This window comes from Amblyomma maculatum, chromosome 4 (genome assembly GCF_055883805.1).
Source record: "Amblyomma maculatum isolate TAMU_Amacu chromosome 4, ASM5588380v1, whole genome shotgun sequence".
In the NCBI taxonomy this organism is placed as follows: domain Eukaryota; kingdom Metazoa; phylum Arthropoda; class Arachnida; order Ixodida; family Ixodidae; genus Amblyomma; species Amblyomma maculatum.
In genome coordinates, this window is record NC_139347.1 from 114,446,815 (window position 1) to 114,472,170 (window position 25,356).

Sequence of the window (25,356 nt, forward strand, 5' to 3'; positions counted from 1 at the left end):
ATCAAAAGCGTCCATCACCTGTACGGCGGTTGCCGCAGCCGGCGCTTCCTGTACGTCGTCGTCTTCTTCATCGGAAGAGTCCTTATCATTCCGGGCAGCTTTTATGATCTGCTCATCACTCACATCTTCGTGAACAACAACACAAGCGTCAGCGCCGATGTATTCGTCGAGCTCGAGATTAGGCGGCACGGTTCCTATTTCTCCCAGCGTTTTCCAGGCGGCCGCGATCCCCGGAGCCGGTGACGCCTCTTCGTCGTCGTCTGTAACGCCTGGTGTTAGGCCAGCAGAGTGTACGGGTCGACCTTCGGCAAATCCGGCGTGCCTGAAACAGTTCACAATTACTGAGCGCCCCAGTGTGCTCCAGGCAGCAGACATAATCTGCAGTGCCACGTACAAGTCCACCTTCATGTCTCGGCCGGTTTCAGTGTTAAAAAGCAGCCGCTGAATTAACCTCCCGCGGTAAGCGCGCTTCAGGCTAAGAATCACGCCCTGATCGAGAGGCTGTAAGACAGACGTGCAATTGGGAGGGAAAAACCTCAGCTCCGTGTTAGTGAGCTTGACTTCGTCGGAGTGATGCGCTGAACAATTGTCCAAAAGCAAGCAAACTTTACGGCCCTGCCGCTTCATGTCGCGGTCGAATGCCATCATCCACTCGGTGAAAATAGCGCGGGTCATCCATGACTTGTTGTTCGCCTTGTACTGCACAGGTAGGCTACGAGTTCCCTTAAAACAGCGCGGCTTGGCACTTTTGCCTATGACTAACGGCGGACGCTTGTCCGAGCCATCCATGTTTGTGCAAAGCAGCACTGTGATGCGTTTTTTGCTGTGTTTGCCGCCGTGACAGCGCTGCCCCTTGAAGTCGAGCGTCCTAGCCGGCAACATCTCGTAGAATAGCCCGGTCTCGTCGGCGTTGTAAATGTCTGCAGGCGCGAAGTTGCTTAAAATTCCGGCCATGTTACTCGCCTTCCAAGCAGCTGCTCCGTCCACGTCTGCTGACATTGACTCGCCGCACAACACTTTTCCAACGATGTTATGGCGGGCCTTGAAACGGTTTAGCCAGCCAATGCTGGCTTTAAAATCATCAATGCCAAGTAGGCATGCATAGTTCAAGGCTTTCTACTGGACGATGCTTCCGGACAGGGGGACGTTGCTGGCTCGTGCTTCCACAAACCACGCATGCACTGCTTTGTCCAACTCTTCATGGAGGGGCCGCGTCACCTTTTTGTGCTTCGAGGATGTGCCTGAAGCAAGTGCCATTCTCACGCTGTCCTTATTGCCTAGAATCGTTGACAGCGAACTTGCAGGAATTCCGAAGTCTTCAGCAATTGCCGCTTTCTGCTTGGGCGATTATTTGAGCTTTTTGCTCAAGGGAAAGAGTTTTGCGTTTTTTCACTTGCGTTGCCATCGTGTCCTGCGGATGAAAACTCGTCGTTGTCGAAGAGAAAGGCAGCGAGTGAACAACGCGACCATGACACAAAGCCAAAATGGCGGAACTGCAATCACGTGATTTCATGCTTAATGTGGCTTTGGATTTGACTTAGACTTCTCGCCAATAAAACTAGTTTCGGTTTCGATTTTGAACGCGAAAATTTCGTTGTAGCGGAAACGCTCTGCAAAAATGGTTCGTTGTGCAGAGAAATTTAGGCCATTAATTCTTATAGGATAGTCGCGGGGAATAAAAAATTATTCGTTGTCGCGGAAATTTCGTTGTGGCGGTATTCGTTGTGGCGGGATTCAACTGTAGTACAATGCCGCTTTTTCTGGACTCTAAACGCTGTACATATGATTGTCAAATGGGGCTGACAGTCCCTTCGAAGGCAGTGATGTGAGTCGCTGGAAGACTTCATCTTTAACCTTTCTCTTTTGTACTAGTGTTTCACGCTGCTTCTCTCCAGGGCTCTCAGATGTGCTCAGTAGAACTCGTTCATCCCCTGCTTCACAGTTCCCTTTTGTGGCAAGCTTAACAGGTGTGTAAAGGGGCAGTAGTCTGGAAAGCTGGCTGAATTTGGTGACGGTTGGATGGTCTTCGTCTCCTCCGAAGGACCTCACGAGCCCAAAGAATCGCTGCAAAACAAGAAATTTGAGCTTTGGGCTTAACAACTGCGATTAGGAGGAGTTAAAAGAGGAAACACGATGGAAGGGATATGGTTACCTCGAGTGGATCCTGGTTCAGACTTGCTGTCAGAATGTAGCCCACACCTTGGTTGAACAGGAACTTGACAAGTGACAGCACAGCCATCAGCGTTACACGTAGGGACTTGATAGTCTGCCTAGATGCGAACAGCTTGACATTAGGAATACATTCCGTCTTGTTCAACATTGTCAAGAAGTCATCCAAAAACTGAAAACATACAATTGAAAACAGCAGTGTTTTGAGAAAATGGGTGAATGAGTGCAAAGTTTCAAGTCTCGGTTCCTTCACCACAATAAAAAGGCAACATAAAACAATTCTAGCACGTTAATATTTGGAGATCCCTTTCGTATTCCAGCTGCAGGAACCTTGGAGTTAAGAATGTCAAAGAGGTTATTTAGTAGCATCGTGAACTGTTCCGTTCCAAAACTGTTGGTGAAACCAGGTACAGTTGAATCCCGCCACAACGAATACCGCCACAACGAAATTTCCGCGACAACGAATAATTTTTTATTCCCCGCGAGTATCCTATAAGAATTAACGGCCTAAATTTCTCTGCACAACGAACCATTTTTGCAGAGCTTTTCCGCTTCAACGAAATTTTCGCGTTCAAAATCGAAACCGAAACTAGTTTTATTGGCGAGAAGTCCAAGTCAAATCCAAAGCCACATTAAGCATGAAATCACGTGATTGCAGTTCCGCCATTTTGGCTTTGTGTCGTGGTCGCGTTGTTCACTCGCTGCCTTTCTCTTCGACAACGACGAGTTTTCATCCGCAGGACACGATGGCAACGCAAGTGAAAAAACGCAAAACTCTTTCCCTTGAGCAAAAAGCTCAAATAATCGCCCAAGCAGAAAGCGGAAGGAAGAAAGCGGCAATTGCTGAAGACTTCGGAATTCCTGCAAGTTCGCTGTCAACGATTCTAGGCAATAAGGACAGCGTGAGAATGGCACTTGCTTCAGGCACATCCTCGAAGCACAAAAAGGTGACGCGGCCCCTCCATGAAGAGTTGGACAAAGCAGTGCATGCGTGGTTTGTGGAAGCACGAGCCAGCAACGTCCCCCTGTCCGGAAGCATCGTCCAGCAGAAAGCCTTGAACTATGCATGCCTACTTGGCATTGATGATTTTAAAGCCAGCATTGGCTGGCTAAACCGTTTCAAGGCCCGTCATAACATCGTTGGAAAAGTGTTGTGCGGCGAGTCAATGTCAGCAGACGTGGACGGAGCAGCTGCTTGGAAGGCGAGTAACATGGCCGGAATTTTAAGCAACTTCGCGCCTGCAGACATTTACAACGCCGACGAGACCGGGCTATTCTACGAGATGTTGCCGGCTAGGACGCTCGACTTCAAGGGGCAGCGCTGTCACGGTGGCAAACACAGCAAAAAACGCATCACAGTGCTGCTTTGCACAAACATGGATGGCTCGGACAAGCGTCCGCCGTTAGTCATAGGCAAAAGTGCCAAGCCGCGCTGTTTTAAGGGAACTCGTAGCCTACCTGTGCAGTACAAGGCGAACAACAAGTCATGGATGACCCGCGCTATTTTCACCGAGTGGATGATGGCATTCGACCGCGACATGAAGCAGCAGGGCCGTAAAGTTTGCTTGCTTTTGGACAATTGTTCAGCGCATCACTCCGACGAAGTCAAGCTCACTAACACGGAGCTGAGGTTTTTCCCTCCCAATTGCACGTCTGTCTTACAGCCTCTCGATCAGGGCGTGATTCTTAGCCTGAAGCGCGCTTACCGCGGGAGGTTAATTCAGCGGCTGCTTTTTAACACTGAAACCGGCCGAGACACGAAGGTGGACTTGTACGTGGCACTGCAGATTATGTCTGCTGCCTGGAGCACACTGGGGCGCTCAGTAATTGTGAACTGTTTCAGGCACGCCGGATTTGCCGAAGGTCGACCCGTACACTCTGCTGGCCTAACACCAGGCGTTACAGACGACGACGAAGAGGCGTCACCGGCTCCGGGGATCGCGGCCGCCTGGAAAACGCTGGGAGAAATAGGAACCGTGCCGCCTAATCTCGAGCTCGACGATACATCGGCGCTGACGCTTGTGTTGTTCACGAAGATGTGAGTGATGAGCAGATCATAAAAGCTGCCCGGAATGATAAGGACTCTTCCGATGAAGAAGACGACGACGTACAGGAAGCGCCGGCTGCGGCAACCGCCGTACAGGTGATGGACGCTTTTGATGTCATCAGGAATTTCGTTGCTGTCCGAGACGACGATGTTGCAATGGGTTTGCTGACCGAGTGCGAAAATCGCGTGACGGCGTTGCTCGCCGTGAAGCGTAAGCAAACCAAGCTTACAGATTTTTGGCATTAAACGCCTTTGCTGCTGCTTGGGCAATTCTTTCTGCGTTTCACGTCAAATTTTTGCGATAACGAAGTTCCGCGAGAACGAATTTTTTTTCGTGCACCGTGAATTTCGTTATAGCGGGATTCAACTGTACCTTCATTTGTCTGTAGACCTTCAGGCCAATCGACACACTTCGGCTGAAGAGCTGCAAGCGAAGATGAGTAAAAGAAATTCGTCAAGTTTGGAAAAACGTAATGGCAAATTAGTTTTGAAAATGACTGGACGCTGACAAGCACAGTTGTCATGTAATGTGTAAGCATGCAGTTTTATGGCATCAACTGCTTACAACGTTTACAATCACAATGACTGAATGGCCAACTTTACCTGAGTCGCTGGATGAATGTTCATGGTCTGGAGCTTCTGTGGTTTGATGTGATGCTCAGTCAACTTAGGTACCACTTTTATTGCGTTTTTTTTTTTTGCCTCAAAAAGACATTCATAGTCATGGAAGTTTGCTTGGTATTCACCTACCTGCAGCAAATTATTGTACACCATTTCGTTATATGCAGTAATTAAACATAGGTGAACAAGTGTCTGTTACACAGCGTCACCACTCAAGAGGCATGCATATCCAAGGAATTATTTAACTTGCCTGACCATATTTGTGCTTCATCATATGATTCCGGATGAATTTCACTATATGTGGCATGTCTCAAATGAAGTGGAGGAATGATCCATCTGGAAGGCAGGGGTGTTCAATCTTGCACTGTGGGTGCTCCACCTTTCCGCTGATGCTGAGGTGTGTCCACATCGATTTGTTAATTCCGGCACCATCGCTTATCACTGCCAGTACGCTAGCACCATGTTCATGCAATTGTAGCACTGAGCTCATTACCACTTTTGCCAAGACTTATCCTGGCGCTGCACCCTTAGCTGCAAAAGTTGCTATGGGCTGAACCCATGCCGCAAACATTGGGTCATTAGGTTGAACATTACTATGGTGGCTAGAAGGGAGAGGTGGCGCGACCGCGCATTCCGCCGCTTGGAGAAAACGCGCCGTCGGTTCATGCTGCCGCCACTGGTCGCCGCTGTGGCGCTGCTGTCAGCTCTTCGATGCATTCTCTCCGGCACACGCCCGCACGTTCGTTCTTTGTTTGCCTATGGATGCTTCTTGAGCTGTGGTGCTAATTGTCGATCGGCTTTACCCTAGCTCAGTTTATCCTTTTTTGTTTGGTGCCTATATAGTTTTTCTCGCCGAAGTGCTAGTGCGAGTATGTAGTACCTGTGCGTACTTTTGTTTGTCTTGCGTTTAGATTTTTTTTTTTTTAACAAATGGACTGCGGTGGGAAAGCGAAGGAGGCGACGCAGACCCATTGCTTCGCACCGGGCTGCACGTCTGGGTATGTGTCATCAAGGAAGCATGATCGGCGTGTGTCATTGTTTTCTGTGCCTGAAGATGCAGAGCGCTTCCAAGCTTGGAGTCGAGCAGTACCTCGTGCTGATAAACCTCTGGACAAACGATCAGTGCTTTGTGAGCTGCATTTTGACCAGCAATACATTTTACGTGATTTACACACGTCATTAATGGACAAATAGTGAATATCCCGCGTGATCGCCCTGTGTTAACGACAGATGCTGTCCCTACCATATATCCAAATGTGCCGTCTTATCTCTCGAAGAAAGCGCTAGCGAAAAGAAAATCAAAGACTTCAACCTCTGGCTTACCTTCTAAGACCTCCCGCATTGATAGCGGTCGCTCTTTGAACGACGAAAGAAATTATGTTCAAGAAGAACAAAACGACGAAGCCCCTGCTGACGAAAATATCGTGTCGTTGCTTAATCTCATGAAATGTGAGTTGCCAAACTGCTACTGGGCAAGGCACCAAATCGCTGGTGCTGAAAATACTGTAGGTTTTACCGTGTGTGGTCTAAACAGACATCGTCTCTTCTTTGAAAAGATGGTTTTGTGCACAGTATATGGCCACAGTATTCATGCTGCAGTGTTTGTGCAAGCCACTGAAGTGATGATGGTTGAAGACTTACTTCGTCAAGTTAATTCTATGAGTCTGTGCATCAGTTTTGCTGAGGAGGGCGAGTTCAAAACTAGTGTAGAACGGAGGACGAAAACTTGCGGAGGCAAGTGTTTTAGTGCATCATGTCCAGTAGTCAGTCCCACAGCAGGGAAACCTTGCCCACAATGCAAGTATTTGCGAAAGCTGCTCCTCAATCAAGCTTCATACAAGAAGAGAACAGCCAAAGGTTCAGCTAAAACTCCTTCATACAAGATGAAGCTAAGGACAGCAAAGCTAAAAAGATCTAAAGTTTGCATCCTCAGAACAAAGTCTCAAATCAAAAATCTGAAACAAGAAAATTCACAGATTGATGATGCAGTGTTTCAAGAGTGGATTAAAGGGATGCCCATCAAGCAACAGCAACAGATCTTGGCCTGCCTCACAGCTTCGAAGAGACGAAGCACGAAAGGTATGAGGTATGAGAGCGAATGGGTGCTTGAGTGTGCTATAATGTGCATGAAAAGCCCATGACTTTATGAGCACATCCGAAAAAACAAGATTATGACTCTGCCTTCTCGTACGTGTTTGCGTAGCCACCTGAAGTGTTACAGGAGTGGATTTGGTCTAAGCGAAAAAGTATTTGCAGCCATTGCAGAAAAAACAAAAACAGTGGAACCTTTTCATCGTCATGGTGGTCTTCTCATCGATGAGATGAAACTCGGAGCGCACCTGACGGCAACATTGAAGGCTTCGTCAACCTTGGAAAGCTGACCCCAAATAATAGAAGACACTTGCATGCGACCACGGCTTGGTTGTCATGTTCAAGCCGTTCTCAGGAAGCTGGCATCTGATATTCTCTGCCAGATAATTCTGGAGACGGTAATAATGAGTGAGAACGCAGGCCTGCACATAGATTTTGTGACTTGTGACGGGGCGTCGTGGAACAGAAGTATGTGGCGCTCATTTGGAATATGTGGAAAAAAAGGCAGAACAGTTTGCAGAAGGCAGCATCCCACTGACGCAGAACGGTGGTTGTATTTTTTGTCAGATTTTCCTCACCTTGACAAATGTGTGAGGAACAGGTTTGTGCAAGCTGGCTTTAAGATCCCTGAAGGACGTCGTGCTTGTGCTGACCATTTGGACTATGCCCGTAAATGTGATGAGAGGCACGAAACCACCCTGAAAGCAATGCCACATGTGAACAAATCAGTTGTGCGTCCAAACGGATTCGAGAAGATGAGGGTGAGCTACGCATTTCGGCTTTTCAGTGATGAGGCCCTACGAGGTCTCTTCTTGTACAAGGAAGAAATGGAGAGACAGTGGGGAGATTCAGTTGCCACTGTAGCTTTCGTGGACAAGATGAGAGCATTAATTGAAGCAATGACATCAGGATGCAGCTCTGATGCACTAAGGCCAGACAGGGCACATGAAAAATGCATAGAAGACTTTTCAAGACTTTTCGGCCTATCTGGACACATGGGAGGAAATCACAGGGTCGCAATGGCAAGGCTACCTTAGTCAGAGCACAAGTGAAGGACTTCGCGTCACACTTTCAAGCACCCTGGCTCTCCTCACCTATGTGACTACAAAGCTCATCTATCGGTACCTGATGACGTCCGGGCTGAGCCAGGACCCCATTGAAAGACTCTTTGGGATCGTGAAGCAGATGTCGGGGTGCAATGATCATCCCACCCTGACACAGTTTTTAATATCAGTGAACTGCCTGACTTTCCAGAATCTGGCAAAATCCCCCAGTCATGGAAATGTGCCCACCGGAATTCTCAACAGCCTCATCGGGACTGATGATGTAGAGAAGGTGAAATCTCAAAAAAAGATTGACCAGCTTCTCGACGTGGGAGACTTGAGTGAGGCCAATGAAATTCTCAAGGACTGTGGCATCGAACACACATCTCTCATCACTCAGGCCAGTGATTCAAGGCTGATATTTTATATCGCTGGCTATGTGCCGAAGAAATTCATCGCTAGTACAAAATGTGAAGAGTGCTGTAGACAACTACTCAGTCTGAAGGACGGAACTCATCGGAAATTCGCAGAGAACAAAAGAATACAAATTAGCCTGGTGCCCGCGTTCTGTGCGACATAAGCGCACGTTAAATAATCGCTTGTCATCTGCATCCTCAGCAGTCTTCGACTGCAATGCCCCTCTGCTCGAGTCGCTTTGGCTTTTTAAAGCTCACAAAACCAAACCAAAATAATTAGCTTTATAACTGCGACCACACTGAGCATCGGGAAAGGGAATGTAATTTACCTTCAGACCAAAACTTCGTCGTTTAAACAGCATAACAGCCGGCACAGCCGCATCGCCCGTTTTCACGGTGCCAAAGAGCATATTTGCAGTATGCGTGACTCCTGACTTGCCTATTTTACTTACCTGGTTAAAATATTTCAAGTGGTAACAATAATTTTAACATTTTGTTGGTATGAATGCGCTGCAACCGCAGCAAAGTTTATCCGAGCGCGAGCCGAGCACGCATCGAAGAGCTGAGAGCAGCGCCACCTACGCGAGGCATGAATCGTGCAAGACATGTGGGGAAACACGCAGGAGGACCCAGGCAGTGACACTGACGCTGAAGACGGCGAAGCCCTAAGCAACCGTGAAGTGCTTGATGCAATTGACATGCTACGGCGCTACGCGAGGACAGCAAGAAGTGATGCAATTCTTGTGGGCCCATGAACGCAGTGTGAGGCCATCTGTGATAGCTAAGCATTCGCAAAATAAGGTCACGGATTACTTTCAGAGAAAATAAAAACGAAGTCCTTACAACTGGCATGTGCTTTGGTACTGTTTCCGCATGCTAGGCACAGAATTTCGATACAACTAAATATTATTATAACGAAGTAAGCTGCTGATTTTTACGACTTCGTTATATCGAGGTTTAACTGTAGTACATTTCTGAAACCGGTTAAACCCCCCACAAGTCCTAGCAGTTACAGACCAATAGCGCTTACAAGTTGCATCGCAAAATTATTTGAAAGCGTAGTAAACGTCAGACTCACATTTATTCTTTGAATATTGGCATCTGCTAGAGGTACGTACATCAATCTGGATTTAAAAAGGCATCTTCAACAACTGACCATCTTGTCCACCTAGAGAACACTGTCCAGGAAGCGTTCATCCACAAACAGCATTGTATCGAGATTTAGCAATACCTAGGTATCCACAGGAGGATGCTGTTGAACTGCCTGAGTGACTTCCTGGCTGACCACGCATTTGGAGTCCTCCTAGGTGCCACCTTCTCCAACCCCAGGTGTGCATTCTGTGCTCAACTTTTTTCATAGTAAAGATGAATTCTTTAGCTCAAGTAATTCCCAAGTCTATAATGTATTCCCTTTCTGTAGGTGACCTACAGATAGCATGCACTTCCTCCAATATAGCTACATGTGAGAGACAATTACAGATGACACTAAATAAACTAGCTACGTGGGCAGACGGAAATGGCTTTAAGTGTTCGCCTCAAAAGACAGTAGCTGTCTTGTTCTCACTAAGGCTAGGCTTACAGATCGATCCCACGCTGCACCTGAATCACGCCACACTGCCAGTGAAACAGCAACACAAATATTTAGGAATTACATTTGACAAAAAGCTCACATTTCTACCCCACATAAACAACTTAAAAGAGAGTGCTGCCCGAGCCCTTAATGTCCTGAAAGTGCTGTCACGAGAACTTAGGGGGTTTTGGTCAAGCATGTCTGTTGCAAATCTAGTGCTCTTTGGTTCGTTGCATTATGGATGCGTAGTGTATGGCTCAGCAAAATCATCTTACTTGAAACGACTCGATGCTGTTCATAATCTCAGTCTGAATCCGGAGCGTATACAACATCCCCTGTAGCCAGCTTTTATGTAGACTCAAATAAGTCTCCACTAGAGGATCGCACAACTGCACCAATGTGCACATACATCCTAAAAATCCGCTCCTTCACGAGACATCTCTACTATCCCATTGTAACTGAATGCCCATCTAATGCTTCTTTCACACGGGCAAGTCCCAACTCCCTCGAACTTCTTTTCCATAAAGTACCATGGAGGGAGTTCAGCCCAAATGGAGTTGTCGCGTGTCACACTGCTAATAACGAGCTTCTCAGAGACACCGTCGGGGTTTCATTAGGCACTGTTCGTTTTGTGTGTGCATATAAAATAAATTAAAAAGATGTAAAATAATTTTTAGCCGCTTTCTTTTGAACAGTTTGAGTTTAAATTAAAGCGTAAATGTATTCTTCATTCATGTGAAAGGAATGCGGTGTTACTTTTACTAGCATAGGGGGCTTGTTCGTTCTGCTGGCCACAATGTGCTTGCAAAATTTTTGCGTACATGCTTGGATATTGGCGTGTTTACGTTTTTCCATGCTTGGTGCTGTGCTACAGTATTAAATTTAGTTATAAACGTAAAATAATGCATATGCGTTTTTTTTTTAACCTGCACTGAAGCTCACGGGGAACCAGAGTACTCCCTCTACCTGCTCGAAGATGATGATCGGAACTTCTTACACTAGGAACTTCCTTAAACTTCCTTTCCTGAAGGACTGCCGTGCGACACAGCGCATATGTGCATTGAGATTGACTACTTTGGCTGAAGGGGGGATAAGGGTCTTGAAAACGTTTTTCTTATTTTTTAACATATCTTGTTGAAACTTGGCTTGCAAGTGCAGCATAGGATGTTGATTTGAAATATTGTTTTTGATTTCAGATATCTCATCAAGAAGGGATGAAATGACAAAATAACATATTCGTTTCTTACAGGTGATTAAGGTAATTCCTCATTAAAAAACCTCTTTTAGAAACATGCATGCATCTCGAAAGGTCCACTGCACATGCTAAAGGTGAGGAATATCATGTAATGTAGTTTTCTTGATCATAAATAAATACCAAAGTTTGAAAGAAAAAATGTGAGGCAACAATTAGCTAACATTTAGTGTAATTGCTAATATAACACAATTAAGAAAAAAAATAAAGCTTTAGGATGTGCAGTGGACCTTTTGAAATGTCTGCATGTTCCTAAAAGACATCTGTTTTAATGAAAAATTACCATAAAGGCCCGTAAGAAACGACCTGATTAGGATAGTTATTTTGCCATATCTTCAACTTGAGATGAGAGTTTTGAAATCTAAATGCATATTTGAAATCAGCATTCTAGTCTGCACTTGCATGGTGAGCTTCAGCAAGATATGTTGAAAAATAAAAAGGGGTTTTCAAGACCCTCATACCCGCTGAGATCGAAATCGAGTTTCGATACAGATACTCTGTATTGTATCGTCAATACTTCGATACATCACAGAAATCCTAACATGATAAAGTTGAAAAATAAAGAAGTTCAGCCATGCCTATGTGACAGCAGTATTAAACTTTATTCTTTAACAGACCACATTCTCACTGACATATCTACAGGGGGGGACATGCGATTTAGGGGGTCGACTTACAATCATGTGAACACGGTAACTAGCTAGTGACAACAACACCGTCATCGATGGAAGTGTATTCTGCGCGATTCACTTCAGTGGGCAGCTGGCTGACGAATGACTCATTGTCGTCGTCCTACTCTGCTGCTGGCGCTGCAGGCTCCAATTAAGCTTGTGACAGACTGCACAAATCCACAGTGCCTGGCATGTGTGCCCACACGAGAGTCTGAATATGAATGGCACTCAGAAGCGGGATGACGCACGCCTGCTTCCGATCCATGCAAAGAAGCATATGCTCCAGCACTTGCCTATGCTACCTTTTTTACATATTGGATAACTCCTTGATCCATACGGTGAAACGCGGCAGTAGTGTTACGAGAAACACGAGCCGGACCGTCGGCACAGCAGTGGAGTTACGGATGCATAGATGATGGCTGTAGCAATGCGCGCCTAAAACTCACTATTCTTTTTGTGTGTGTGTGGAGCGGAGCAGCGCCGCCTTCCGTACGTTATTGAAATAGTGGTCTCTGGCGTTCCCGGTTCTTGGAAATGATGGCCGTAGTGATTCGTGCTCCGAAAACTTAATTTCCGCAGCAGCCTTGGCCCTCCTTTAGTACGAATTAACCGGTACGCACGTAATTTAGCGCCGAATTAACGAGAGTTTGCTGCCATAGACCTATACATTTTTGAAGGGAGGGAGCGAGCAGGCTGAATTATTCGAATTTCCGAATTAACGGGGGCCGAAATAATGAGGTTTTACTGTACTCTGTAAAGCCCTTTTTATCTGAATGGAAATCTCGTCGACATCAGGGATGTTTTAACCCTTTGAGGGTCGAATTGTTTTGAAAAAAAATCTTCTCTAGATGGTCAAATTACTTCATTGCAGATTTTGAAAGTTCAGTATGAGTAAAGTCAAGGAAAAGTTGTAGAAAATTATTAGGAACCATATTTTGGAGTCAATGCTGCTCCAGAGTGCAAACTCGGGAAGCTCAGGAAGCAACAAGGAGAGCAGGAATACCTAGTGAGCCCCGATGATAAGCAAGCTAACAGCAGCCCCAATAAAGATGGAAATCGGTTTCTGTGGCCCCTGCACTGGGAGTGGCCATAGTTTTGCGTGCCTCCATTGCCATCACGAGGGGGGGAATAACAGAAACCATGCAAGGGCCTTGGCCCAGACCTGGCCACAAGCTGCAGCTAGGAATCAGTTCTGTTTATCCCCTGCACAGAAGCGCCCATAAAGATAGAAATCAAGTTTGGCAATAGGGCGGAGACTAGGCTGCACCTAGGAATCACTTCTGTTTATCTTCGCAAGAAGGCAGCGCCATAAATTTCAAGCACTTCTTGTAAGCCCTAGGAGGCGGCAGCACCTCCCAGTGAACATGCATGGTCATTAGGGCGCGAAATTTCAAACAAAACATTGAAACCATGAAGGATTGAAACTGTATTGGTACCGCTTGCGGGATAGAAAACCGCTGCCGTACTGGTAGGCAAAAACCCTCAAAGGGTTAAAGAAGCAATTTTATGTCGCCTACGCATCTCACACACCCATTTCACGCACACTTTCTTACCGTCAAAACGAGACAAACCACTCTGCGAAAGGTGTGGTGATGAAATTAACAGTAAGACTCTTTTTAATTTCATGTACACAACTCGAAGAACTGAGCAAAAAATATTTTAAAGTATTTTACAAAGAATGCTTTCAATTACATGTGCTGCTTTTCGGTGAACGAGCACTTCTCGATACTTCAAAAATCTTTAGGTTCCTCAAAGGCGCTAGCATTTTACACAAACTATAAGTATCAAACTATTTTACCCATACCAACATTTTTAACCTTGTGCTTGGCGCATCATTCATAGCCTTAGTTGCTTTGGCACCACAAAACTGAGTGCAACTTTGTCATTGCGTTGTTTCCTTTAAAGATTTGTCTTGTGATTTGCACCAGTTGTGTGTGCTGCTCTGAGGGTTGGCCACTTTGGCCTGAGGGTTCTGCTTGTAAAATCCCGAGATCCACAGGGGGAGGAACGACCATGTTTGCTCGCGTAAAATGGAATGGTAGGAAATAAAGGTAATAAATGTGCCTTTCAATGAAAATGTCATAGCTTCAAAAAAGGCCCTCGTGTGTTTGGAAGTCATCAAGTAGCATCACAGGGAGAACGTTTTTGGATATTTATTTGAAGAAATCGCCAATTTTCTTTTTCATATAGTCAGAAAAATTCTGAAAATGTGCATGTACCTATGGTGCGCTTGACGGTTCCTGAATGACGTTCGAGGTATTGCACAAGTCCGAATTATTGGAGTCCGAAAATTCGGTCTGCTAGTCTGTTCACATGGCAGGGACACACAATCCTTCAAGTATGAGGGCTGGCATACCTCTCTGACTAGTGCATATAGTTTTTTTTTTCTCCAGTACATTGCAGCAAAACAGGACAGATACATGGACATGGGATTTCTTTTCTCCCCCTGCGCTTTTCGCCCTCGAAATTCATTGCTTTGTCGGGCACAAGCTGATAAAAGTAGTTAATTTTGTCAACATTGAAAATGTCCTAATAGTGTAAGCCTCGGTGAGCTTCTGAAAGTGGTCGTCACGGCGGGGGATTGCGCCTTCTTTGTTTGCAGCACTCCCCTCATGAGAAACCAGTAGCCAAGTAATTCTAAACCTTTTTCAGAAAGGAAAAATCCAGCCGGAACTAGCTTCGAATTCGCTGATTTTAGACGCAAAGGCGAATGAGAGCGCTCATCAACCCAACCCTCTCCCCCATCAAACTGATGCCCCTTTAGTGGATTTAGCGCGTACCTAAAGTGCTCCTTGCAGTGCCAAATGCACCTGCCGCCAAGGACTTCTCACCCTCTTTGACACATTATGTGGCCGCCTACTGGGTTGCAGAATCCAAATTCTTCAGCTTCTTAACATGCACAGCTGCCGTAGCTTACACAACACCGCACATTCAGCACGACGATGCACGTCACCCGCCGCCACGCACAGAGGGTTCACAACGCACACTGGAGAAAGTGTCCGACATTCTGTCTGCCACGTGCTGAGCTAGCTTGTTGGCGCATGCGTAGTGCTGCTGGGAAGTAAGACCAGAAAAGAGAGAGGAAGGGGAGATAGAAAGCTCGGTCATGGAGAAAGGAAAGAATGGGCACACCCTTGCATGTCACTCTATCGCATCGTTTCCTCTCTCCCCAACACCTTGGCTACAGTGGCTGTGTCTGCTTAGTACCAGCCTTTGCCAAACCGGTTTGCTCTTGTTCCTTCACACACATGGCTTACAAATTTCGCATGTTGCCATGCAGCAAACTATCACTGCAGATGCGCGCACCTTTGGAGAAAGGGCACGGTGCTGCTCTAGACGGCTGTCGCTGAACCGGTTCTTTCTCGTTCCTTCTGTACAGGGCTTGAAAATGTTATGCGGCTAACTGCCGAAGGTGATGCGATAGTCTTTGGGGAAGTGAAATATGAGTTCGATATAGGACGCAGCTTTCCTATATTTTTGCATGGGATTTTCAAGGGAATATTTCTTAAGTTCGATATAACCAAATTCCGAATTATCCGGGTTCAACGGTAGTAGCGAGATTTCGTAGATGACAGATACTTCCTTTCCTATAAAAGAATTGCAGAATGGTGGTGAAGTTTGGTGCGTTCAACGGCACGCTGGCTGTGTTCAAGGGGCGCGCAATGTACCATGTGCAGCAGCAGCGCTCATGCTTTCACATTTGCCCACTGCAGATTCTGCAGTGCTCTCAGAATTTTTTTCTCGCTCCTTCGAAATGGTTGCGGCAATTGAGTGCACAACGCCGGCACACTCTGTCACACACTTCAGCACTATGTCGTTGTGGAGCTTGAACAAGAAAAAGAAAGGTAGCTTACAAGGCCTCGTCTGCAGCACTACTGAGCCACAACCATTGCTTTAAAACAGCAGAAAAAATGGCACAAGTCTGGTGCTTAGGTGCAACTTCTGGCATAGAGAGTACGATGGTAATAAAACAGCTATCTGTGCAATGCACTTAATGTCTAAATTTGCAAGAAAATGACCTTTCCTGGCTATGTCAAGTGCTTTCACTCTGTGCACTCTGTCGACAGCATTCAAGAAAAAAGTACTCCAAAGTCATAAGCGCCTCCACTACCCTACTTACAGTGGGATGCAGTAGCAGCGGTACCCATTCCAAAAGCAGCCCTGTTGCATTTTGAGCATGCTTCACCACATAGTTCTTGTGGTGAAGCATCAAAGCGAAGCGCACAGCGTGACAACAAGGAGTATTTCTAGAGGCGAGCAAATAAATAATGTACATTATTCTGAAATGCTCACTATTGTGAAATTCTCATTTTTTTCATTAAGAGTATAGACATTTTGGTGATGCTTTTTGAAACGTTCGTAGATAAAAAAAATTCGTTATTATGATGTTTTCGTTGTAGCGAGGGTTCTCGTCTGTTGCTCTTTCTCGCAATGTAGTAGTAACCAGTCAAGTAGTAACAAGTGCTTCTATTGGTGACTGAGCTCTAATAATTATGACATAATAGGAGCACAAACTAAAGGAGAAGTGATTAACCCTTTCATTGTCTTTAGCATATGGGTACGCCCATGCACTTCTGTCCCGAAGCGTCACAGCGTACAGATATGCCTAGAAACGTTGGCTGCACGCACATTTCCTCTGCGCTGTGCGCTTCGCTTTGATGCTTCACCACAAGAACTATGTGGTGAAGCATGCTCAAAATGCAACAGGGCTGCTTTTGGAATGGGTACCGCTGCTACTGCATCCCACTGTAAGTAGGGTAGTGGAGGCGCTTATGATTTTGGAGTACTTTTTTCTTGAATGCTGTCGACAGAGTGTACAAAGTGAAAGCACTTGACATAGCCAGGAAAGGTCATTGTTCTTAGTCAGGTTTCTTCTGAAATGCAGACAGCCATCATGCAGGTGTTGATAAGAGCAAATTATTGTGATGCAGAAGGTTTTTCAGCAATTTTTCAAGCCTGTTCATTGATTTGAACAATCTGATAACTTGAAAATTTCTTCGATTGCTGTAGATTAAGCTAAACTGGTTCCAATTAAGCTAAACGGTGAACTGTAGATTAAGCTAAACTGGTTCCGATTAAGCTAAACGGTGAACTCCTATAACAGTTTTGTTAGTATCCAGGTACTGAATCAGAGAATTACAGGAATCTGCGGACTTGAACGGGAGTTAAAAAATGAATTTTCCAAATACAAAAACATTGCTCTCAACTAAATTTTTACACTCTTCCCTTTTCCCGTTTCACTCGCCCAATGTCTGCGCACAGTGTGACCAGCTGAAATGTCCTACATGAGCACATCACTGCAACATCGCGGAAGATAGCTTCTCATGGTTTCCTGGTCACTGTAACACATTCTTGCGAAAGTTGACGACTTCTCTTCCGTGGCTAAGACCGTGTGGGTGCCTCTCAGAAATAGAGAGGGGAACAAAGAGACCAAGGGCAGGCTAATGAAGGAGACATTCCTTTGTCACCATGCACTCCTAACTATTCTGCTTTTCTCCTAAGCCTTTTCCTTAATTGCCCCTTTCTCTCCAACCTGAGGCATTTTACAAAATCGAAGAGCGACTACTGAGTTCGTTCAATTCATTCCTGCCTTATTGGCTGCATGGCTACGGGTCGCTATCTACGTGTATAGCTCATGAAAGTATTGCAAAGTAGTCGTCGTCATCATCATCATCAGCCTGATTATACCCACTGCAGGGCGAAGGCCTCTCCCATATTTCTCCACTTAACCCGGTTCTGTGATAGCTGCGTCCACTTGACCCCTGCGAGCTTCTTAATCTCATCCGCCCACCTAACTTTCTGCCGCCCCCTGCTACGCTTTCCTTCCCTTGGAATCCAGTTTGTTACCCTAAGCGACCATCTGTTATCCTCTCTTCGCACTACATGTCCTGCCCATGCCCATTTCTTCTTCTTAATTTCCACTGGAATGTCGGTAACTTGAGTTATTTCTCTGACCCACTCTGCACGCTTTCTATCTCCTAATGTTACCCCTACCATTTTTCGTTCCATAGCCCTCTGGGTTGTCCTCAACTTAAGTGGAACTCTCTTGGTTAGCCTCCACGTTTCAGCCCCATAGGTGAGTACAGGCAAGATGCAACTGTTGTATACTTTCCTCTTGAGCGATACCGGTAAGCTGCTAGTCATAATCTGCGAGTGCTTGCCAAATGCGCTCCATCCCAATCTTATTCTTCTTGTTATTTCCTTTTCATGGTCCGGATCTGCGGTTACTACCTGTCCTTACTACTTCCAGTATTTCGCTACCTAATGTAAACGGCTGTTCCTTCCTGAGGCTGTAACTAAAAAAGGTGCATCAGTATCTCAAAGCACCTTTTTTTATAGGGATTGCATTACAGACACGGAATTTCTAAAAGGGTGCATCAGTATCTCAAAGCACCTTTTTATAGGGATTGCATTACAGACACGGAATTTCACCTTTAAGGGTGCGATTTTGTTTACAGTACACAAAGCTATTCACCCTTGTGGAAGGTGTTTTGAGCCATCACTGGCGGTATTCATAATAACCTGGCTAGGCGTCTTGTCAGGAGTCCGTCATACCTCACCGTCGCGAACACAGCTGCATTCATTGCATATTAACTAGTGCCCCGCGAGCGTTTTATTGGATATGAGTTTTCCGGACCACAGGGTAGAGTTAACGAGACATTACTGTGTCTTGAGCATCTTTTATAAAGATATGCATCTAAGATTATTCCTACAAACTTGTGAGCATTGATTTTAAGTATTATTCCTTCGACCTCTGTAGTGCGTATGCACAAAATTATAAAGCTCGTCCATTTTTAAACTTTTGTTTATTTTCTAAACCACTTCATTGTGCTGTTAAACTCGATATTACCAAAAGAATATGTTGTAGGTATCAGCAAGATGATTAACATAGAGCTTCAGTGGTAAAGACCAACTTGGAATTCTCTTTTCGTACTTTGTGATTCATTTTATTTATTTTTTGCAGATAAACTGAAAACATATCATGGGCATAGTAGGCCTTCATGCACTTTCTACAGGCGCCAATAGCACCACTCTTCGAAGTATTGATTTTCAAGCCTACCTTTCTACTTTTCCTGTCAAGGTCATCAATCATTATTTGCAGTTCATCCCCCGAGTTGCTTAGCAAGGCAATGTCATCAGCAAATCGCAGATTACTGAGGTATTCTCCATCACCCTTATCCCTAACTGCTCCCATTCCAAGTCTCTGAATACTTCCTCTAAACAAGCTTTTTTTGGTGCTTTTTGTGTCATTTGCTTTGCAGTGGCTTTGTGTAAAGCAAACTTGTTGGAGTTGTATAATAGTGAGTCGGGCTAGTTGGTGGCTAGTATTAGAATGCAATGCGACTAAACATTTTTTCCCTAATGCAATTTGCAGTGCTTTTGCTATTTCTGCAATCATCAAACGCCCACTCTGCTGCAAAGAACCACCACTGTGTGCCGACACTCTCATTACCATGATTGTGGTTGTCAGGCAAATTAAAATATTAGATACCGGTGTTATGAGCGGGTAGTAGCGTCGCCATAACTCAACAATAGGAACAAACAAGCGAAACAATGCACTCAAACTGTGTTGCAGGACCATTTTAAGTATGCACCAAAGTGCTGGTGCATCCTGCCAGGGTGGCACAGTGGTTAGAGCACTCGACTACTGGATGCAGGATCAAATCACAGTCTCAGCAGCCGCTTTTCGCCTCCTTCGAGAAGCAACGCGCCCTTGTGCTGTGCAATGTTAGTGCACGTTAAAGAACCCTATGTGGTTGAAATTGTCGTAGTCTCGCACTACGGAGTCTCTCAAAGCCAGAGTCTCATTGGGACATTAAACCTCATAAACCAAGGAAGAGTGTGGAAAGTTAGATGAAAGTAGTTTTGAAGTAAGCTAATGGGAGCCTGTTTTATGCCCTCTCTGCCCACGTGAGGCACAGTGCAGTAAATTTGTAACTATATTTGCACTGCAAGGCTGTTTGCATTTGACACGTTTAGTAATGTACATATGTGTTTTTGGAGGTACACCTATAAAATTTTCATGTTGCGTTAAAGTTTGTCTTAAAAAGAGTGTGTTGTATCTATATCATTTGGCTCCTTGTTCTGTCCTGCAGGCTTCAAGGGCCCAATGTTAGCAGCAGTGACAAGGGCATGTCAAGCAGGGTGACAAGATGTTTGCGAGATGTGGTGCACAGAGTAAGACCACTGATGTCCCAGAAAATGTTTTTACCCAAGTTAGTGTGCAAGTTGTTCACATCATTCAGAGTTGTGTCGGAGCTCTGCAAGTCTTCAGTGTTTCTACGCAGTCACAGGAACGAACATGGAGCAAGGAGCTGGAGTGTCCATGCATGCCATGTTGGTGCCACTCGATGCGAAGTCATTTCTTACTGTGATCTGTCTCTGTGAGAGAACACTGCTCGACTGTATTGTTTGTTCATGAGTCATTCTTCAGTTTTAGTTACATTGTACCCTGTGTTCATCTCTTGGTGCGGCCAAGTCATAAGTGCCTAATAAACATCTGTCACTGCACCAGCTGTTATGTTCTCCTTACAAAGAAAGCAACACTTGGCCGCAAACTATTGTAATCTTTATTGCTCTCAACAGCTGCTGGCATGCAGCCTGATCACTTCGCTTGTTATCCCCAGAATCGTTAGGTAAAACCGCGGAGATTTTGTGGTGTTTGTTCATGTTCAGTGTCACTGAGATGCGGCTTTTTTACATTCTTGGTAATGCAAGTTTCACTGAGATTTATCTTAAGTGATTGCAGCAGCATGCAACTGCTACCACGTTGTCTAGATTGTTATAGTTGCCTTTGACTGGTTTATCTTCATTTTTCTAGTTACCTGTAAACTGAGTGCTGCTGAGAAAAGCAGGGATTTGTAGCTCGATGACTGCTGAGCATGCTTGCTACGGCCAAGCACAAGTTGCTTAGCTTTTTGCAGGCTCAAGCCAGCTCAATAAAGAGTTCATTTCAATGGCACTCCAGTCTTCTTGTTTGTTGCCTAGAGCATTGGCATCATCACGTGACATCTGATGGAGGTGGTGTCAGGCTGCCCCAAGGTGGCACTGGGGAAACCACTGCCACCCTGGCCGATAGCAAACTGCAAAGCACTCGCTGTCTCCAAAGGTGCACATTTGAGCACGCTATCAACAGACTGCACAAAAGGCCACATGGACCATGACAGCAGCACCAGCCTCTATTGTTCTGGAGGCTGGCTGTCTTGCACTGGCTATCCGTATATAACCGTGGTTGCTGTTGCCTTTTGAAAATTGTAGGGCCAGTTGAATACCACTTGCTAAATATGAAGCTCTCCTTTGGTACTTGTATATTGGTAATCTTTTTTTGTGCTGCTATTATCCCACATTCCAATCGGCTACTGGAATATGTGAAAGACAACTTGACGTAGATGCAAAGCCCTGCTGTAAGCCCTATAATGGCCTTAGGGCAGCATGTCTTGCTCAGGTACCAAAGTTTTTGGAAGGACCTATCTGTCTATCTATTGTCACGCCACTGACGACGAGGAAGAATTGTGCTGGTCTGGGAGAAGAAGAGGAGAAAGCGTTGGTGCCTGGGGGCTAGTAGGCTTCACCTTATCCCACTACCTTATCACTGTAAATAAACACCCCTTTTCTATTTCACCGTAACAACTTGTTGGAAGGTGCTCCGTTCGATCCCTAAGTACGGCGCAGCAAGACCAACTTGAGTTTCGACGTAGTCGCCGCCTTGCTGTACTGCCACCGCTTCCAACAATCGTGGATCACACCGAATCTAACCGTGCCAGCCGCGACGCTGCAAGTCAGGCTGGTGAAAGGCCTGCCCCCTCCAGCTCTGTTCCCTGCCAGCCTTACCGGGAACCACGACTGTTTGCAGGAGAGGAAGGTGAGGACGTTGAGAAGTGGCTACTTCATTATGAACGAGTTAGTCGGTACAACCGGTGGGACCCTATCACCATGCTCACAAATGTAGTTTTCTTTCTAACTCGCACGGCTATGACCTGGTTCGAGAATAACGAGGACAATTTGACAACTTGGGAACGGTTTGTCACTGAGGTACCGCGTTTTGGTGACTGTACCGAGCAAAAAGCGGGCTGAGCAGACCCTTGCTCAAAGAGCTCAATTGCCGGATGAAACTTGTACCACTTATACAGAAGAGATCCTCAGATTGTGCAAATGTGTTAATTCCAACATGCCCGAAGAAGACAGAGTCGGCCACATTTTGAAGGGCATCGCGACTGACGTGTACAACTCTTTAATTGCCAAAGACACTCTTGAAACCGTCTCCGATGTTATTAAACACATCCGCGCTTTTCAAGCTCTCAAAACCCGTCGTATTGCGTCAAAATTTGGGCGGCTGGCCAACGTGCCTACCGTGGCCAGCCTTGATGACCATGCCCAAATAGATCTTCCATCGACGATCCAGCAAATCGTGCGGGAAGAACTGCTGCGGCTCAACCCTCTTCCCCTGCACTAATCTGCTGAGGTCTGTGTCCAGAGGGTATCTAGACGGCCGGCTTCACCACCACAAGCGATTACAGTGCAGCCTTTCACACAAGCTCTTGAAGTTGCAGCTTCAAATGACTATCCTCCTATACATTTCGCCAACCGGAATGCGCCGATGCCTGATGCCCCAAGGTATGACGTCGCCTCAAGTGCACATAGATCTTCCATTCGATCTACCAGGATTCTTGAGCAGTATGAGCATTCAGCCAGACCTACGACGCGCCTAGCTGTTCCTTGCTCTTATTCTCAACAGCATTTTCTACCTTCCCCGCTGATATGCTACCGCTGCGGTGTCGAAGGTCACATCGCCAGGTACTGCCGCAGTAGGTTCCCACCTCGCTATAACTGTCCGACGCCTCCAACAGTACCTAACAATTGGCAATACAGTCCCGTTTTTCAGCAGTCTAATACTCGGCGTGGGTATTACCACAACATCCATAACCAGAATCTCCACGACCACTCCCCTGCATCTGATAGAAGTGTTACTCCTCCACCCGCCTTCCGTGCGCGTCGTTTTCCATCACCGCGGCGGCGCTCCATGTCGCCTCAGCATCTTCAGCAGGAAAACTAACCAGCGCGACCAATGGGGGTGAGGCCGCCGGAAATGTGCTGTGTGCCAACATCCCTCCAACTATAATGCTCAAAAACAAAATTCGTGTGTTCATTGATGGTGTGTGTACATTATGTAGCTTTTGTGGATACGGGTGCGACTGTGTCTGTGATTAGTAATCAGTTTCGGCGCTTGTTGGGACGCAAAGTGATGTTTGAATATGACCGTGTTTCAACGTTTTGTGGTGTGAGTGGAGAGGCGTTGCGGCCACTGGGTGTGTGTAGTGCGCAAGTGACTGTGGGTGGTGCAATTTTTCAAGCCGAATTCGTAGTCTTACCCCACTTTACGCATGACATCATTTTAGGAATGGACTTCTTGAAGTTTTGGGGCGCTACCGTGGACTGCCGAAGTCAAGAGGTTCATTTTGACGGCTCGCATCTGCCGACTTTTTGCAAGTGGCCGTAATGAAGACACAGTTTTTAGTATTACCGAAGACACAGTAGTTCCACCTTTGCCTGCCATGTTCGTCCCCGTGTCCGCTCCACTTCTTGACCAGGTTTCATTTCAGGCCGTGGTGCACCCAGTTCACTCAGCATGCCTGAAGAAAAATGTTATTATCCCTCACTGTATGATCTCCGTGCATCACGGTAGTGCCTCGTTATGGACAATCGATCCATCGTCCAAGCCCGCAGTTTTACCAACGGGATTGAAGCTTGCCTCCTGTGGACCCGATGCGCCCCACGTCGTTGCTTTGGTCACAGATGCTACGAGTGCCACCGTACCTCTGCCTGCTGATGAAACTTCGATCTTCCATATGATCAGCGCTGATCTCAGCTCACCTCAACGCCGTACTCTTGTGGATATTCTTCTACCCTTTTCGCCTATGTTTGACTTTTCTCAAACAGATGGACCAACCTCTTGCCCTGAACATCGGACCCATCATACCATCGACACTGGTTCGGCTCGTCCCATTCGTCAAAAGCCATATCGCGTGTCCCCATCTGAGCGCAAAGTCATTCATGAGCAAGTGGAGGACATGCTACGGAAGAAGGTGATACAGGAGTCATCTAGCCCCTGGGCTGCCCCTGTTATTCTTGTACGCAAGAAAGACGGTTCGTGGCGATTCTGCGTCGATTATCGGCGTCTAAATTCTGTTACGAAAAAGGACGTCTATCCTCTTCCTCGCATAGACGATGCTTTTGACTGCCTCTCTGGTGCGTCCTATTTTTCTTGTCTTGATCTCAGATCTGGCTATTGGCAAATTCCAATGGACCCTGCGGATAAGAAAAAAACAGCCTTCGTAACGCCAGATGGCCTTTATGAGTTTAATTTTATGCCATTCGGGCTGTGTAATGCGCCAGCCACATTTGAACGCTTTATGGACACAGTTTTGCGCGGCTTAAAATGGGACATTTGCCTTTGCTATCTGGACGATGTCGTCATATTTGGGAAATCCTTCCAAGAACACAATGACCGTCTAGTACGCGTCTTGAATTGTCTGCACAACGCCGCCCTAATCAACTCGAAAAAGTGCCGCTTTGGAGAGCGCCAAGCGCTGCAGTGCTAGGACACCTTGTAAATGGTGATGGTGTAATGCCGGATCCCCAGAAAACTGCTGCTGTTGAGTCTTTTAAACCCCCGCAGACAGTGAAGGAGTTGTGCAGTTTTCTTGGGTTGTGTTCTTATTTAAGACACTTTATACATCACTTTGCTGACGTCGCTTACCCATTGACGTGCCTTCTCAACAAAAACTCTACTTTTGACTGGACACCAGACTGCGGCACGTCATTTCGTCAACTGAAGTTTCTTTTAATATCGAAACCCATCCTACGTCACTTCGATCCTGCTGCAGTGACAGAGGTTCACACGGACGCTATACGCTATACTCGGGGACAACTTTATGTGGCTATGTGGTGGAAGCTACGGAGCCGAAACGCACCATCTCACTCCGCACAAGCATATAGCGCCTCCAGAAATTTCGCAGTGGATGCTCTGGAATGTTAAATCCTTACGGAACTAATAAGCTTATTATTGTATCAGGCTTAAACTACAGTACTAGCCAGTACAGTGGGAGTTTAATAGACAGCGTTCATGTCGATGGTTGCGCGGCCTGTCGACAATCTCTTAAAGCGCAAGAGCGTAGGCGGGGCCGGGTGGGATGCGTCGGCCGCTTTTCTCCGCCCATTTCTGCGCGCGTTCGTATCGCTCGTCTGCTTTTGACAGCGTACGTCGTGTGCGTTGCTGAAACCGCAGCTGAAGCCAGGTACTTGGAACTACATGGCGTAGTAATACAGTTAGGAAAGCCCCGCCCTCGTAGCTTTGGCTCCATTGCCACAGAAAGTTGTCACCGAGTGTAGTGGAATCGGTCTCGGGGCAGTCCTTGTCCAACAGCACGATGAACGAGAGCATGTTATCGCGTACGCAAGTCGTACCCTGAGCAAGCCGGA

At 46.2% G+C, this 25,356-nt stretch overlaps 2 protein-coding genes and 1 pseudogene across 5 annotated transcripts in view; 2 read left to right on the forward strand and 1 right to left on the reverse strand.

Moving 5' to 3' along the window:
* Positions 1–20,839, forward strand: part of LOC146191992 (uncharacterized) — a 77,107-nt gene extending 56,268 nt beyond the window's left edge. For 2 of the 4 annotated variants that reach the window (XM_084602368.1, XM_084602370.1), the window contains one exon: positions 19,974–20,839. The gene's annotated coding sequence lies outside the window, so the exon portion shown is untranslated. Of the gene's footprint in view, positions 1–17,888; positions 17,954–18,841; positions 18,995–19,973 lie in introns of those variants that run through there. The other 2 variants (XR_014706745.1, XM_084602369.1) reach the window with 2 other exon arrangements.
* On the reverse strand, positions 1,757–2,320 carry LOC146191993 (uncharacterized). Its single transcript, XM_084602367.1, has 2 exons — positions 2,153–2,320; positions 1,757–2,064 (listed from the first exon to the last, which is right to left on the reverse strand). Exons 1-2 carry the CDS (start codon positions 2,318–2,320, stop codon positions 1,768–1,770), a joined length of 465 nt encoding a protein of 154 aa, XP_084458493.1. The 3' UTR covers positions 1,757–1,767.
* LOC146191994 (uncharacterized) lies at positions 4,515–7,243 on the forward strand (annotated as a pseudogene).
* Positions 20,840–25,356: the final 4,517 nt, after the last annotated feature.